Source organism: Protobothrops mucrosquamatus, unplaced genomic scaffold (genome assembly GCF_001527695.2).
Source record: "Protobothrops mucrosquamatus isolate PMUCROS unplaced genomic scaffold, P.Mucros_1.0 scaffold_257, whole genome shotgun sequence".
Classification (NCBI taxonomy): domain Eukaryota; kingdom Metazoa; phylum Chordata; class Lepidosauria; order Squamata; family Viperidae; genus Protobothrops; species Protobothrops mucrosquamatus.
The window spans coordinates 4,355,133-4,368,238 of NW_015386333.1; the positions used below are offsets into that span (position 1 = coordinate 4,355,133).

Genomic DNA, 13,106 nt, shown 5'->3' on the forward strand with positions numbered 1-13,106 from the left:
ATGTACTTCCTCATATAAGCCAATAAATGAGGAACTCAGAACTCCCTCTGGGTCACTCATCCCGAGGAGATTCCTGCGTGTGTCTTCTTTTCTGGCTTGTCGTTGCTTGCCAGGACTCATGGGTGGCCCACCTTGATTGTGGCAAACCACAAAAGCCACAAATGGTGACCCCGACGTGATCTCTGCGGAAGTCGTTGCTTACCCAGAGATACGTCTCGGACCCCCCTTACCCATTCGCCTGAGGGAGGCTGTGCACATTCGTCCCGTCTGAAACACGACTGGATACTCGTGAGTATGGGGGGAAAGTTCTCTCAACAACAGGTCGCGCACCTGAAGGAATTGAGGGGACTAACCGAATCTTCTAAAAATTTTTTGCTTCAAACGAGGGTAAATCACTCCCTCGATTGAAAAGCAATGATCTAATTGGCCTTCTTACATACATTTGGCAACACTGTCCATCGTACCCAGAAAAGGGGAGTTTTAAATTAATTACATGGACAAAATTCCATACACCCTCACACAGAATATATTAGAGAAACTATTTTGAAGTAGAAACAACAATAAGGGGAATTTTCAGAGTAAATTTAAAGACATAAATTAACTCAAAATGCACTCCTCTGCAATGCATTTTGAACAAATAGGAATGTTTTGAAACTTTTCTGTAATCTGTTAAGTTTAACCCTGTCAGACAATGTCTGATGGTGCTGTGTGTTGACGTGTATTGTATTTTGTTCATATATATGTGTGTGTGTGTGTGTGTGTGGCCACCCAAAACACTATGCTTGGACTTGGAATGGTGAGAAAAATAGGAGATGAAAGGGCCCTATAAAACCATGTTTGGTTGAAATCAACTCTTGATTTTTCTCGCTTTTTACAGGACAAGTTATACGTTTCAATAAATGTTGTTTTAACAGTATTTCTGTATTTATGGTTGTCTGTATTGTTCTGTGTTATTTTTAAGACCAAAAGAGGGTCAAAACCCTCTCTGATAAAAATAATGTAAAAAGGCCTGGTTTAAGAATGCATGGTTTGCCTGGAAAACGTATGAAATGAAATATTTGTATGTGGAATTATTTATGAAAACAGTTAGCATGGAAGTGAATGAATTTATTTGTTGATATATAAGTGTGTGTTAGCCCTCAAACCCCACCCCCCACCCATTTTCTCCCAGGCTGTGAAAGAAATAATGAATGATAGATTTTGTTATTGTAAAAGTAATTGAAGAATAATAGTAAAAGTTTCCAATCAAGGAGAGAAAACTATTCTTTGGCACAATTAGCCACAAAATGGAAGCTTTGCAAAACAACAACCAGTTTCCTGTTTCTTCTTCCTCTCCAGCAATGCCCCACCCGGCCGGAAATTGTTTCAACTGTGGTAAACCCGGCCATTTTTAATCACAATGCCGCCGCCCCCCTGGGGGAGGGGCCTATTAAGGGCAGTTTATTCAGTCAACCAAACCAAAGACAATTTATCCAAAATGTAAAAAAAGGGGTTTTTAATCAGTGTCGTTCAATTTATAGCAATTGTTAGGCATCTTCTTTGCCTACACACTTGCTCAGTCCATTATTTGATTTAGTGACCAAAGGAAAACAACCTGAAAATTTTCATTGTAGTTCCATCTGGAGCACTTGTCACAGTGGAACAAATTAATGACATCTTGCAACTTCTCAAAACTTTACCTTTTGCTTGGCAATCACATTTCCGACCTCATCCTATTCCAGATGCCATCACAGTGTTTGCTGATGGCAGCAAGAAATATGGAGCTTATGCCTGGCGGGAAAAAGGCACCTGGCACACCAAAATCACTCTGCCTCAAACCTCAGCCCAAAGAGCTGAGCTCTATGCATCTCTTTTGGCCTTTCAGCAATTTCCTGACCAACCTTTCAACTTAATACTATATGTCTCTCAAATAGTTTCTTCTATCTACCAGGCTTATCTTTCTCCTTCTATTGAATCTTCTTTACTCTCACTTTTCTTGGCCATGCAACATCTAATTGACAAGCGAAAACACCCTTTTCATGTCGCACACATTCGCAGTCACCAACCCTTCCCTGGAGCTATCCAGGAAGGGAATGACATTGCTGACTCCGCAGCTGCAGCTGCAACCTCTCAAGTCCTCACTCTCTCAACCCCAACACCTTGGGAAAGTCATTCGTATTTCCACCAAAATAAGAAGTCTCTCATTAAGCAATTTAAAATAACAGCTGGGGAGGCCACTGCTATCATACAGCAGTGCCCCACCTGCAGTAAACAGGCACACTCTGTCCCCATGGGAGTCAATCCCAGAGGAACAGAGTGTTGTCAGATTTGGCAAATGGATGTTACCCAATATCCTTCCTTTTCCCCATGGAAATATATTCACGTATCTATTGATACTTTTTCTGGGTTCATTATGGCAACCCCTCAAAGGGGAGAAGCCACAAAACATGTCATCAATCATTGTATTCGCACCTTTGCATCGCTGGGACGCCCAAATGAACTCAAAACAGATAATGGACCTGCTTATATTAGCAGTGCCTTTGCACAATTTTGTGTAAAATGGGGAATAGAACATAAGTTTGGAATTCCTTTCAACAGTCGAGGCCAGGCCCTTGTGGAACGATCAAACCAGATGCTCAAAAATGCACTTGACCGCTATTCTGAAACCAGGGGAAAAATGCCCCTGGTCTCCCAGCAGTGCAAGATACCTTGAATCGTTGCTTATATACTTTAAATTTTTTAAACTTAACTGGCACCCTGCCTACCTCTGCAGCCGAGAGGCATTTTTCTTCTCCCTCCCTTTCTCTCCCCCGCCCACAGGTTTGGTTTCCCGTCAACTCCCTGATCCTACCTGGAAAGGGCCTGCTGACCTCATCACTTGGGGAAGAGGCTACGCAGCAGTCCAACTGCCTGAAAAAGTCTTGGGGGGCCCTGATCGTTGTGTCCGGCCCTACTTTGCACCACCTCCCATCACGCCACCCACAGAAACCCCATCTGAAGCAACAGCCACCAGAGTAGATGTATGACCACTGCATCTGCCAGTGCGGCTGTCAGTGCTGTTTTTGGTGCAACGCCTGTGCCCTGCAACATTATGCCTGCCCTGGGGTGCAAGATTTTTGTATTGACCACATCGATCCTGATTACATCCCTGAATATGACATCTACTACCCTGAAGAGGGAATCACAGAACTCTGACTCATCAGCCGTGACTCCCCCAAGGCCNCACACTTAATGGGACTTCCTATTCCATTTGCATGGACAACAATCAAACAATATGCTATAACCCAAAAGCCCCTACCATGAAACATTTAGCTTCTCAAAGTGTCAAATCCAGAACCTATATTATGCAAAACCGCCTAGCTTTAGATTATTTGTTAGACAAAGAAGGGGGGGTATGTGGGAAATTGGGTATGTGGGAAATTTAATTTGTCAAATTGTTGCATTGAAATTGATGACTCAGGCAAAGTGATCGCTGAAGTCAGTGAAAAAATGGTCCGCCTTGCCCATGTCCCTGTCCAAACATGGAAGGGATTTGACATGCATTCTCTTTTTGGGTCATGGTTTCCAAAATTGCCAGGCCTGCAAGCCATTGTTGCGCTCATTGGTATGATCGCTTTAGGATGCTTACTTTTGTCTTGTGTATTATCTATTTTTATTCGCATCATATCAAATAGCTTGTCACTGCTAGCAGAAAAACGTGCAACAGCTCAGGTAATGTCACTCTGGGAACGGCATGGATACGTTCCTCTCCCCACGGATGACTTAGAATCCATAAAGGACTCACATCCTCAATTTTGCTCAGACAGCGAAGCAGAGACCCTCATCACACAGTCACTGTTGCCTATGAATGAGCAGGAGGAAGAACAGCATGAGCCCGAGGGGAGGGAGGACAGGCCGGTCGCCCAAGAAGAAGAGTCAACCATCTTTTAAAAAACAAAAAGAGAGGAGATGTTGGGATTTTTATGATTCAGGCTTCTATAGTAAGACTAGGCCAGTGGCCAGCTTGCGTATTAGAGGCCTAGGACAATAAGTAAGGCAACCACATTGTTGGGAATGATTATTGCAATGGTCAGGTAATTTTGCATTAGCTAAGAATCTGACAATGTACAAAAAGCAAGTAAGAAAATGTAGCTGTATTGCATATGTAATTTTGTATATCCTGTTCCAAACCACATAATGTTTCCCTGCCTTGCTGTATCTGAACATCTTGTAACAGGAAAAGCTCTATAGAAATGTATTCACACCTGCTGTTGCAAACTACGCAGAAACGCTAGCCACAGAACCTGTCCGGATAACTCCGGACATGAGAGAAAACCACATCCTATGGAAAGCATTAACCAATTATATGCTAAGACATAACTGCATGTTAACCCACTTAGTTTTCTGCCCTGCAACAAGTATGTAACCAATTATATGATAGCATGCACTTATTGACTGCACATGTAACCAATCATGTAACAAGCATGTACTTCCTCATATAAGCCAATAAATGAGGAACTCAGAACTCCCTCTGGGTCACTCATCCCGAGGAGATTCCTGCGTGTGTCTTCTTTTCTGGCTTGTCGTTGCTTGCCAGGACTCATGGGTGGCCCACCTTGATTGTGGCAAACCACAAAAGCCACAAGTGCTTATATCTATTTCCCATTTTGAAAATTGTCATCATTTGAAATATGAGAAGTAAATGTACAACTCCTGAACATACTCTGAATAACTGTGGAGATTTATGGCCAAATTTTTCAGAATGTTAGAAATTACAGTTGTCTCCTCTCCTCCTTTCTTGGGAGGATGTTCTGAAATTTGTCTTTTTTTTTTTTAGGTCTCTACTATAATGTCTGCCAGTACCACTACATTGCGCTACCCTGGTTATATGAACAATGATTTGATTGGGCTGATTGCCTCCCTTATTCCCACGCCTAGGTTGCACTTCCTTATCACAGGATATACACCTCTCACCACTGACCAGGCTGTAAGTGATTTGACTTTAAATCAAGATCTGGGAATCTTCATGCTCCATTACAGATTTTCACATTGTATTTTCTTGATATAGTCAACTGATATGAGATTGCATAGAAATGATCTCTGGACAATGGTCAGAGACTAGATTCATATGTCATAGTAACCATGCTTTGCTTAACAGCAGTTATTGAATGAAACACAATAGTTGCCATGAATTACGATAGGGATTATAAACCCATAGATACATACATCCCAACAGCACCATATTTATATTCTTGCAACCTAAACAAACAGGGCTAATATGTTAGGGAGTACTTTTTTCTGTTAAGATTTTGATGGGCTTAAGAAACAGAATGAGTGCCTTAAATACTGTAGAAGATTGAAGTATCTATAGCTTCCTGAATGTCCTTCAAATCAAACTTTACCTAGGATGATGTCCCAGTGTGATCATGTTTCTCCATTGCAGGTTTCAGGGTGAGCACAAAGAAAAATAACCATGATTTGAAAAATACAGGGATTGGTTTTACACAGCAAGTTAAGATTTTCAAGCAAGGCATTTTATAGTACTTTGGTATTGTTTGAATCAGCCATACTGCCCTACTTGCAGTTGTGATGAAATTATTGAAGATAAAGTACTAGCAATAAAAACATGAGCTCTCCTGAGACAAATTCATGCAACCATGTTCTCAGAATGCTAAACAGCTGTCTTCATTTTTCATTCTTTTCAACAAGCAACGGGACAAGATGCTGAGGGGCAGATCACAAAGGCTGATGATTCAGAGGGTATCAGTTGCATGGTGTTTTTGTGGGGGGGAGGGGGCACAAGATTTTTGCTGTGCATTTTCTCTTTTCACCACCTTCCTTTTGGAGAAGGGACTCTTACATTACTTGTCTGCTTCTCTAAGTGAGTGTATACTTGTCAAAGCTAATTTATATTTCTCTTTTTTTCTGTTGCTTACTATTTAAGGAAACTGAAATGGTTCAGAGAAGGAATCCTAATTTTCCAGATTTAGAAAAAGTCATCTTATATAAGTGGTGTGTGATTCTGTCATGTAGCCTAATATTTGGATTGGAACCAATGTTTTTTCACAGCTTTAATGCATGAAACCAGGCTATGGTCCTCTGCAGAAATTTTCTTTAAACGAAGAATCCTCCCCAAGCTCTGTGTAATTTTTTGTTCTTTTATGCGCAAGACAATCTCCAGTTCTTTCATCAAATAAATGCTATACTTCTGTCTTATTTTGCCCATAGGTGGCCAGTGTGAGGAAGACCACTGTTCTTGACGTCATGCGTCGGCTATTACAGCCTAAAAATGTGATGGTATCCATGGGGCGTGATAGGCAGACAAACCATTGCTACATTGCCATCCTTAACATCATCCAGGGGGAAGTGGATCCAACCCAGGTCAGTAGCTTGAGAAGCGTTGGACAATTTTTTTAGTTGTATTGTTAGGGCTTATCTCTTTTAATAATGGCAATGATCAAATAGTTATACTTTTTATGTTAAATCTGTATAATGTACAAACGTTAATTTGAGGCAGGGATAGCTGTTACCTTCTGTGTTGATGAATTACAAATCCCTGTATATTATTCTTGGTCACACTCTCAAATTAATAGTACATTGAGTGAACATCTTTTCTGGCTGACTTTTTTCAAGAAGCTTTTCTACTATTGTTATTCCTCACTATAGTTGAATAATTGTATTTATATACATACTCATACTAACAAACCATTTGCCCCTCATTAGGTCCATAAAAGTTTACAGCGGATTCGAGAGAGGAAACTGGCCAACTTCATTCCTTGGGGCCCTGCCAGTATTCAAGTGGCACTTTCAAGGAAATCTCCATACTTACCATCAGCCCACAGAGTCAGTGGTCTCATGATGGCCAATCATACCAACATTTCCTCAGTAAGTTTGAATGGAACCATTAATGTTGTAATTATTTAGGATCCTAGTGTTCTTGTATCTGAGAGAATTGCATAGAGATGTGCAGCAGTTCAGATTTTATATACCAAAGATGCTTTGGAATCACAGGAGTGAAAATGTAGGATACTCTTGTAAAACAACCATGCTTTTTTCCAAGATCTGCATTCTTGGAAAGATACAGTAATTGTAAAACATTGCAGACAGATGGAATACCTATGCTCCCACACAAATCAGAGCAGTTCTTGGAGACTGACTTGAAAGTTCTGCATAGCTCTTATTTATTTTCATCAATCTACCAATCCAGCCACTTCCCATTTATATGCCATAGCAGGAGACTGACTTGTTTACAGTAGCCCAATAGAGGACAGGACTGAAACAGAACAATTAAACAACTGACAACAGCCATACCAATTGCCTCCACTGTTTTCACATTTCACTATTTCCCAAGAGGCTACATCATATTATGTGCCCCTTTTAAAATTAAATTCAGAATTTAGTAGATGATTTCTGACTTTCTCTCACTAATGGCTTTGAGCTAATATATCTATCCATTTTCTTGGCACAAAGTTCATGATTCAGAAGTAGTTTATATTTATTCCTTGAGGAGGAAAAAAATATAAGTTCAAGAAATATGACTACTTGAAAGAATATTTTATATTTGTGATGAATGACTATGGGGAAAATATAGCACACTGTCATTTTTGTATGAATTGAGAAGGGCTATTTGGTAATGTAGGATGGGGAAAGTGTTTCTAATGACTGAATGTTACTCAGTCTTTTCCTTCTTTGGACTCCTTCCCTGTAAATAATCCTATTTGATCTACAAGTATTGTTCTTTAAAACCAAGAGAATAAAGGTAAATATCAACCATCTGGGACTTGAGCCTGGATGTGTTTGCTGATCTAATATGTTCTGCAGAAATATGACTGAGCAAATAGGGCTAATCAGATTTCAGAATACACCAATGGCTTTTGGTTGGAAAATGCTTTGTCCTTTGCAATCAAATCTCCTTTCCCAAATGCTCTGTTCAGTGATCCATCCAGACTGAATATGTGTGAAGTCCTGCTCATTCATGCACACACACTTAACGGTGGTTTAGTAGGTTTATTAATATTCCCCACAAATTCCCTTCACCAAAACCCCAGAACTGTCCCAATTAAGACCAGCCAAAAGCAGACCAATGCTAATCCACAGAGTAATGAGTCCACAAGGCACTTGATAATTTCCCAAACAAGGCAAGTCCTCCAGGCTAAATTAAATCCACAGCAAAAGAGGATTCATAAAGCAAGAAAAGGATTTACAAGGGACGATCCAAAGTCAAGGCATAGTGTCAAAACAAGGCAGGAATCACAATGACCAGGAAACACGTAGCTAGGAAATGAACACGTTTCCAGCATCATCTCCATCTGTCTGCTGTGCTAAATAGTGCAGCAGATAGATGGAGTGCTAAATAGTGCAGCCCATCAAGAAGGGTAAGGTTGCCTTCTTGTATGTAATTGGGTTGACCTTCGCTGCTATTGCCTTTTCTCTGCCCTACATGTTCTTGGATCAGGTGCAGAAGGCAGTTCCTCATCATCATCACTAACTAATTGCAGCTGTATGCTTTCCCATCTGAAGCCTCAGGCTGTCCTATTGCAGCTATGCTTCAGCCAAATCACTCTCAGCCTGCTGTTCAGAGCCATTGACCAACTTCCATCCTGATATGCCTGGGACTGGTTCATCCTCTTCCGAATTGACATTTGGAGAGGTATCTGCAGACACATTGAGGGAGTCATCACAATATGTGAATCTGATACCAGGATTATGTTTCTCATAGTATTTAACTTTCCCTGCTTGGGAGATGGATCTCAGCTGTTTGTTTGAAATAGTTACAGTGTATTGTTTTGGGGAACATGCTGAGACAATCTTAAGTGGTGCAGTTTAGGAAGCTTACCGTAACAATAGTTATACCTCAGATATATTCTGTGGGGCATGCATCTGATCTATAGGGCATTTTCCCAATTGAAACTATGGTTAAATTTAACTATGATCTATATCAGAGATGTCAAACTGCCGGCCCGCAGGCCAGATGCATCACAACAAAACCGCGCCCACCCCATTGCCAGCAATGGGGGAAAAGTCGCGATACGTCACACAACGTCACCTGACATCGCGAGTTTGACATACCTGATCTATACGTTGTGAAATTAAAGAATTTTCATCCTGCCTTCTGACTGCTAGTGGGCAGAGGCGTAGCGTGGGGGGTGCAGGGGGGGCCGGCCGCACCGGGTGCAACATCTGGGGGGGCGCTCGCACTCGCAGCTCTCTGCCCCTGCCTGGCTCACTCACTCTCTCTGCAGTGCTGGCTGTGCGAATCCAATCCGAGCCGCCGGGTCGCCGCCCACTGTGGAGGGGGGCCCCGCAAATTACTTGCCTTGCCCCGGGTGCTGACAACCCACGCTACGCCACTGCTAGTGGGTGTTTGTGGATGTGTTCTACCAGTCTGCTGCCTGTTTGTCCTACATACTGGTTGTTGCAGTCCTTACATTGTATGTTGTAGATGACTCCTGTTTTTTCTTCTGGGGTTGTTGGGTCTTTTGATCTGCTCAGGATGTTTTGAAGGGCTTCAGTTGGCCTGTGTGCCATGCTGATTTCATGTGGTTGTAGTAGTCTATTAGTGGTTTCTGAGATATTCTTGATGTATGGCACTGTAATTCTTTTTAGGGTTTGTGTTAGTTGTGGGTTTAATGGTCAGGGAATTTTTGATAAAAGTTCTGTGAATATCCATTTTGTTGGCATATGTTGTACAGATGCTCTATTTCCCTTTTCTGCTGTTCTGGGTTGCTGCAGTGTTTTTGGGTTCATCTAAATAAAGTCCTTACACAGCTTCTCTTGTGAGAGGTTGGGTTGTTGCTTTGGTAGTGGAGCACCTGGTTAGTATGGGTAGTTTTTCAGTAGACTAGTTTGCCATTGTGATCTCTGCTGATTAGGATGTCCAGGAAGTGTCACAAGTTGTTGTTTTCTTCTTCTCCATCAGCAATCAACACCCAGATCAGCATATAGTGAGGGGAAAAAGTATTTGATCCCCTGCTGATTTTGTACATTTGCCCACTGAGAAAGAAATGGTAAATCTACAATTGTAATGGTAGGTTTATTTTAACATTGAGAGACAGAATAACAACAACAAAATAATCCAGAAAAACACATTTCAAAAAAGTTATAAATTGATTTGCATTTTAATGAGTGAAATAAGTATTTGACCCCTTCGCAAAACATGACTTAGTACTTGGTGGCAAAACCCTTGTTGGTAATCACAGAAGTCAGAAATTTCTTGTAGTTGGCCACTTGTAGGAGGGATTTTGTCCCATTCCTCTTTGCAGATCCTCTCCAAGTCATTAAGATTTCAAGGCTGACTTTTGGCAACTCGAATCTTCAGCTCCCTCCAGAGATTTTCTATGGGGTTACGGTCTGGAGACTGGCTAGGCTACTCCAGGACCTTAACGTGCTTCTTCTTGAGCCATTCCTTTGTTGCTTTGGCTGTGTGTTTTGGGTCATTGCCATGCTGGAATACCCATCCCCAACCCATTTTCAATGCCCTGGCTGAGGGAAGGAGATTCTCACCCAAGATTTGATGGTACATGGCCCAGTCCATCATCCCTTTGATGCGGTGAACTTGTGCTGTCCCCTTAGCAGAAACACCCCCCCCAAGCATAATGTTTTCACCTCCACTTTGATGGTGGGGATGATGTAATAGGCTGCATTCCTCCTCCTCCAAACACGGCGAGTTGAGTTGATGCCAAAGAGCTCGATTTTGGTCTCATCTGACCACAACAATTTCACCCAATTCTCCTCTGAATCATTCAGATGTTCATTGGCAAATTTCAGACGGGCCTATACATGTGCTTTCTTGAGCAGGGGGACCTTGCGGGCGCTGCAGGATTTCAGTCTTTCTCGGCGTAATGTATTACCAATCGTTTTCTTGGTGACTATGGTCCCAGCTGCTTGAGATCATTGACAAGACCCTCCCATGTACTTCTGGGCTGATTCCTCACTGTTCTCATGATCATTGAAACTCCATGAGGTGAGATCTTGCATGGAGCCCCAGACTGAGGGAGATTGACAGTTATTTTGTGTTTCTTCCATTGCAAATAATCGTACCAACTGTTGTTACCTTCTCACCAAGCTGCTTGGTGATAGTCTTGTAGCCCATTCCAGCCTGGTATAGATCTACATTCTTGTCCGACAGAGAATGGTCTTGGTCTTGGCCATGGTGGAGAGTTTGGAATCTGATTGATTGATTGCTTCTGTGGACAGGTGTCTTTTATACAGGTAACAAGCTGAGATTAGGAGCACTCCCTTTAAGAGAGTGCTCCTAATCTCAGCTCATTCCCTGTATAAAAAACACCTGGGAGCCAGAAATCTTGCTGATTGATAGGGGATCAAATACTTATTTCATTCATTAAAATGGAAATCAATTTATAACTTTTTTGAAATGCGTTTTTCTGGATTTTTTTGTTATTATTTTGTCTCTCACTGTTAAAATAAACCTACCATTACAATTATAGACTGATCATTTCTTTGTTAGTGGGCAAACGTACAAAATTAGCAGGGAATCAAATATTTTTCCCCTCACTGTAGATTAACTCCAAGATTAACATCAGACCAATAATCAAGTAAACAATACCCCAGTCAAGAAACTGCCAAAGAAGCCACCCCCACCAACACTGACAGGCAAGCCACTAGAATATAAACTGACAGCAAACTACTTACTAGCACTGATGATGCTACCTAATTTGGGTAATGAAATGTCTGCAAGAAAACAACAAGCTCAGAGAGCACCAAGTAGTTTTTCTTTCAGTGTGTTATTTTTAAATGTTTTTAAGAGTACTAATTAGTGTTTAACTGCTTAATATATTAGCCCTGCAAACCTCTTCTAGCATTTACAACAAAATATAGCAGAATAAAAATAAACCCTAATTTCTCAAAATAAAACTCAAATTGATCTCCCACAGTATGATTGTATGGGCCCCTTAACCTGTTGAGTGTAGTAATTTCTGCCGGATGGCACCATTTTACTAACTGCATCTTCTTTTTCCCCTCTAAGCAAAATGGCATCAACCATAGTAAGAAATCCTCTTGCTCTTACTGTATAATATTTAGGGTTGAAAAGAGCAATCCAGTACTTTATTTTACTGTTCCAATGAAGGATGCTTGGCATTGTTAGAGGCCTACATGATTACTCTACTCCTTCTCTGTAAAATCCTTCTGTATGCTTTTTTTGATCAGTTGTTCTTTTCATCTAGCTCTTTGAGCGTACCTGCCATCAATATGATAAACTGCGCAAGCGTGAAGCCTTCCTGGAACAGTTCCGAAAGGAAGACATATTCAAAGAGAACTTTGATGAACTTGACGATTCCCGAAATATTGTCCAGGAGCTGATTGATGAATATCATGCTGCTACTCGGCCTGGCTATATCTCTTGGGGCACTCAGGAGCAATAAATTAATTTGTAGTGTGCTTTTTCCTGTCTGGAGTATTTTCTTCTTGTAACAATAAATTCTTTTAAATCTGTCAGTTTCTTTTTCTGTACTTATATCTGGAAGTAGTTGCAGATCTCCAAGAGAAGAGATTCTTTCTATGCTGTTTGGTTTATAACTATTCATTTAGTGACCATTCAAAGTTATAACAGCACTGAAAAAGTGATTTATGACCGTCTTTCACTCTTAGGACCGTTGCAGCATCTTCATGCTCATGTGATCAAAACTTGGATACTAGGCAACTGGCATGTATTTATGACCGTTGCAGTGTCCTGGGGTCATGTGATCACCTTTTGTGACTTTCTGACAAAGTCAATGGGAAGCCAAATTCACTTAACAACCATGTTACTAATGTAACAACTGCAATGATTCACTTGACTGGCAAAAAAGGTCATAAAATGGGGCAAAGCTCACTTAACCGCCTTGCTTAGCAATGGAAATGTTGGGCTCAGTTGTGATTTTATGTCATTGGGCTCAGTTGTGATTTTATGTCAAGGAATATCTACTTGGTGAGCTATCATTAAGCCCAGCTTCCTCCTTTCTAAAGGAATCTGGCTAAATTAACATCAAGCAATATGCCTATTTTTTTGTTTATTTTTAACATTCTTAAAATGCTTTTTCTGTTTTAAGCTATGTTTATTTGCACGTTTCTGCTGAGGAAATCTCTGAATGGATAATGAAGAGAAATATCTATAGGCGTTTTAAAATAATCCAAACCTGTATTTCCTG

General features: G+C 41.0%; 1 protein-coding gene across 1 annotated transcript in view; it reads left to right on the plus strand.

The window, feature by feature from the left end:
* Positions 1-12,414, plus strand: part of TUBG1 (tubulin gamma 1) — an 83,063-nt gene extending 70,649 nt beyond the window's left edge. The window contains exons 8-11 of the mRNA XM_015831519.2: positions 4,796-4,945; positions 6,187-6,339; positions 6,682-6,843; positions 12,144-12,414. Of these exons, the coding sequence (XP_015687005.1) occupies positions 4,796-4,945; positions 6,187-6,339; positions 6,682-6,843; positions 12,144-12,341 (663 nt within the window). The 3' untranslated portion in view covers positions 12,342-12,414. The remainder of the gene's footprint in view (positions 1-4,795; positions 4,946-6,186; positions 6,340-6,681; positions 6,844-12,143) is intronic.
* Positions 12,415-13,106: the final 692 nt, after the last annotated feature.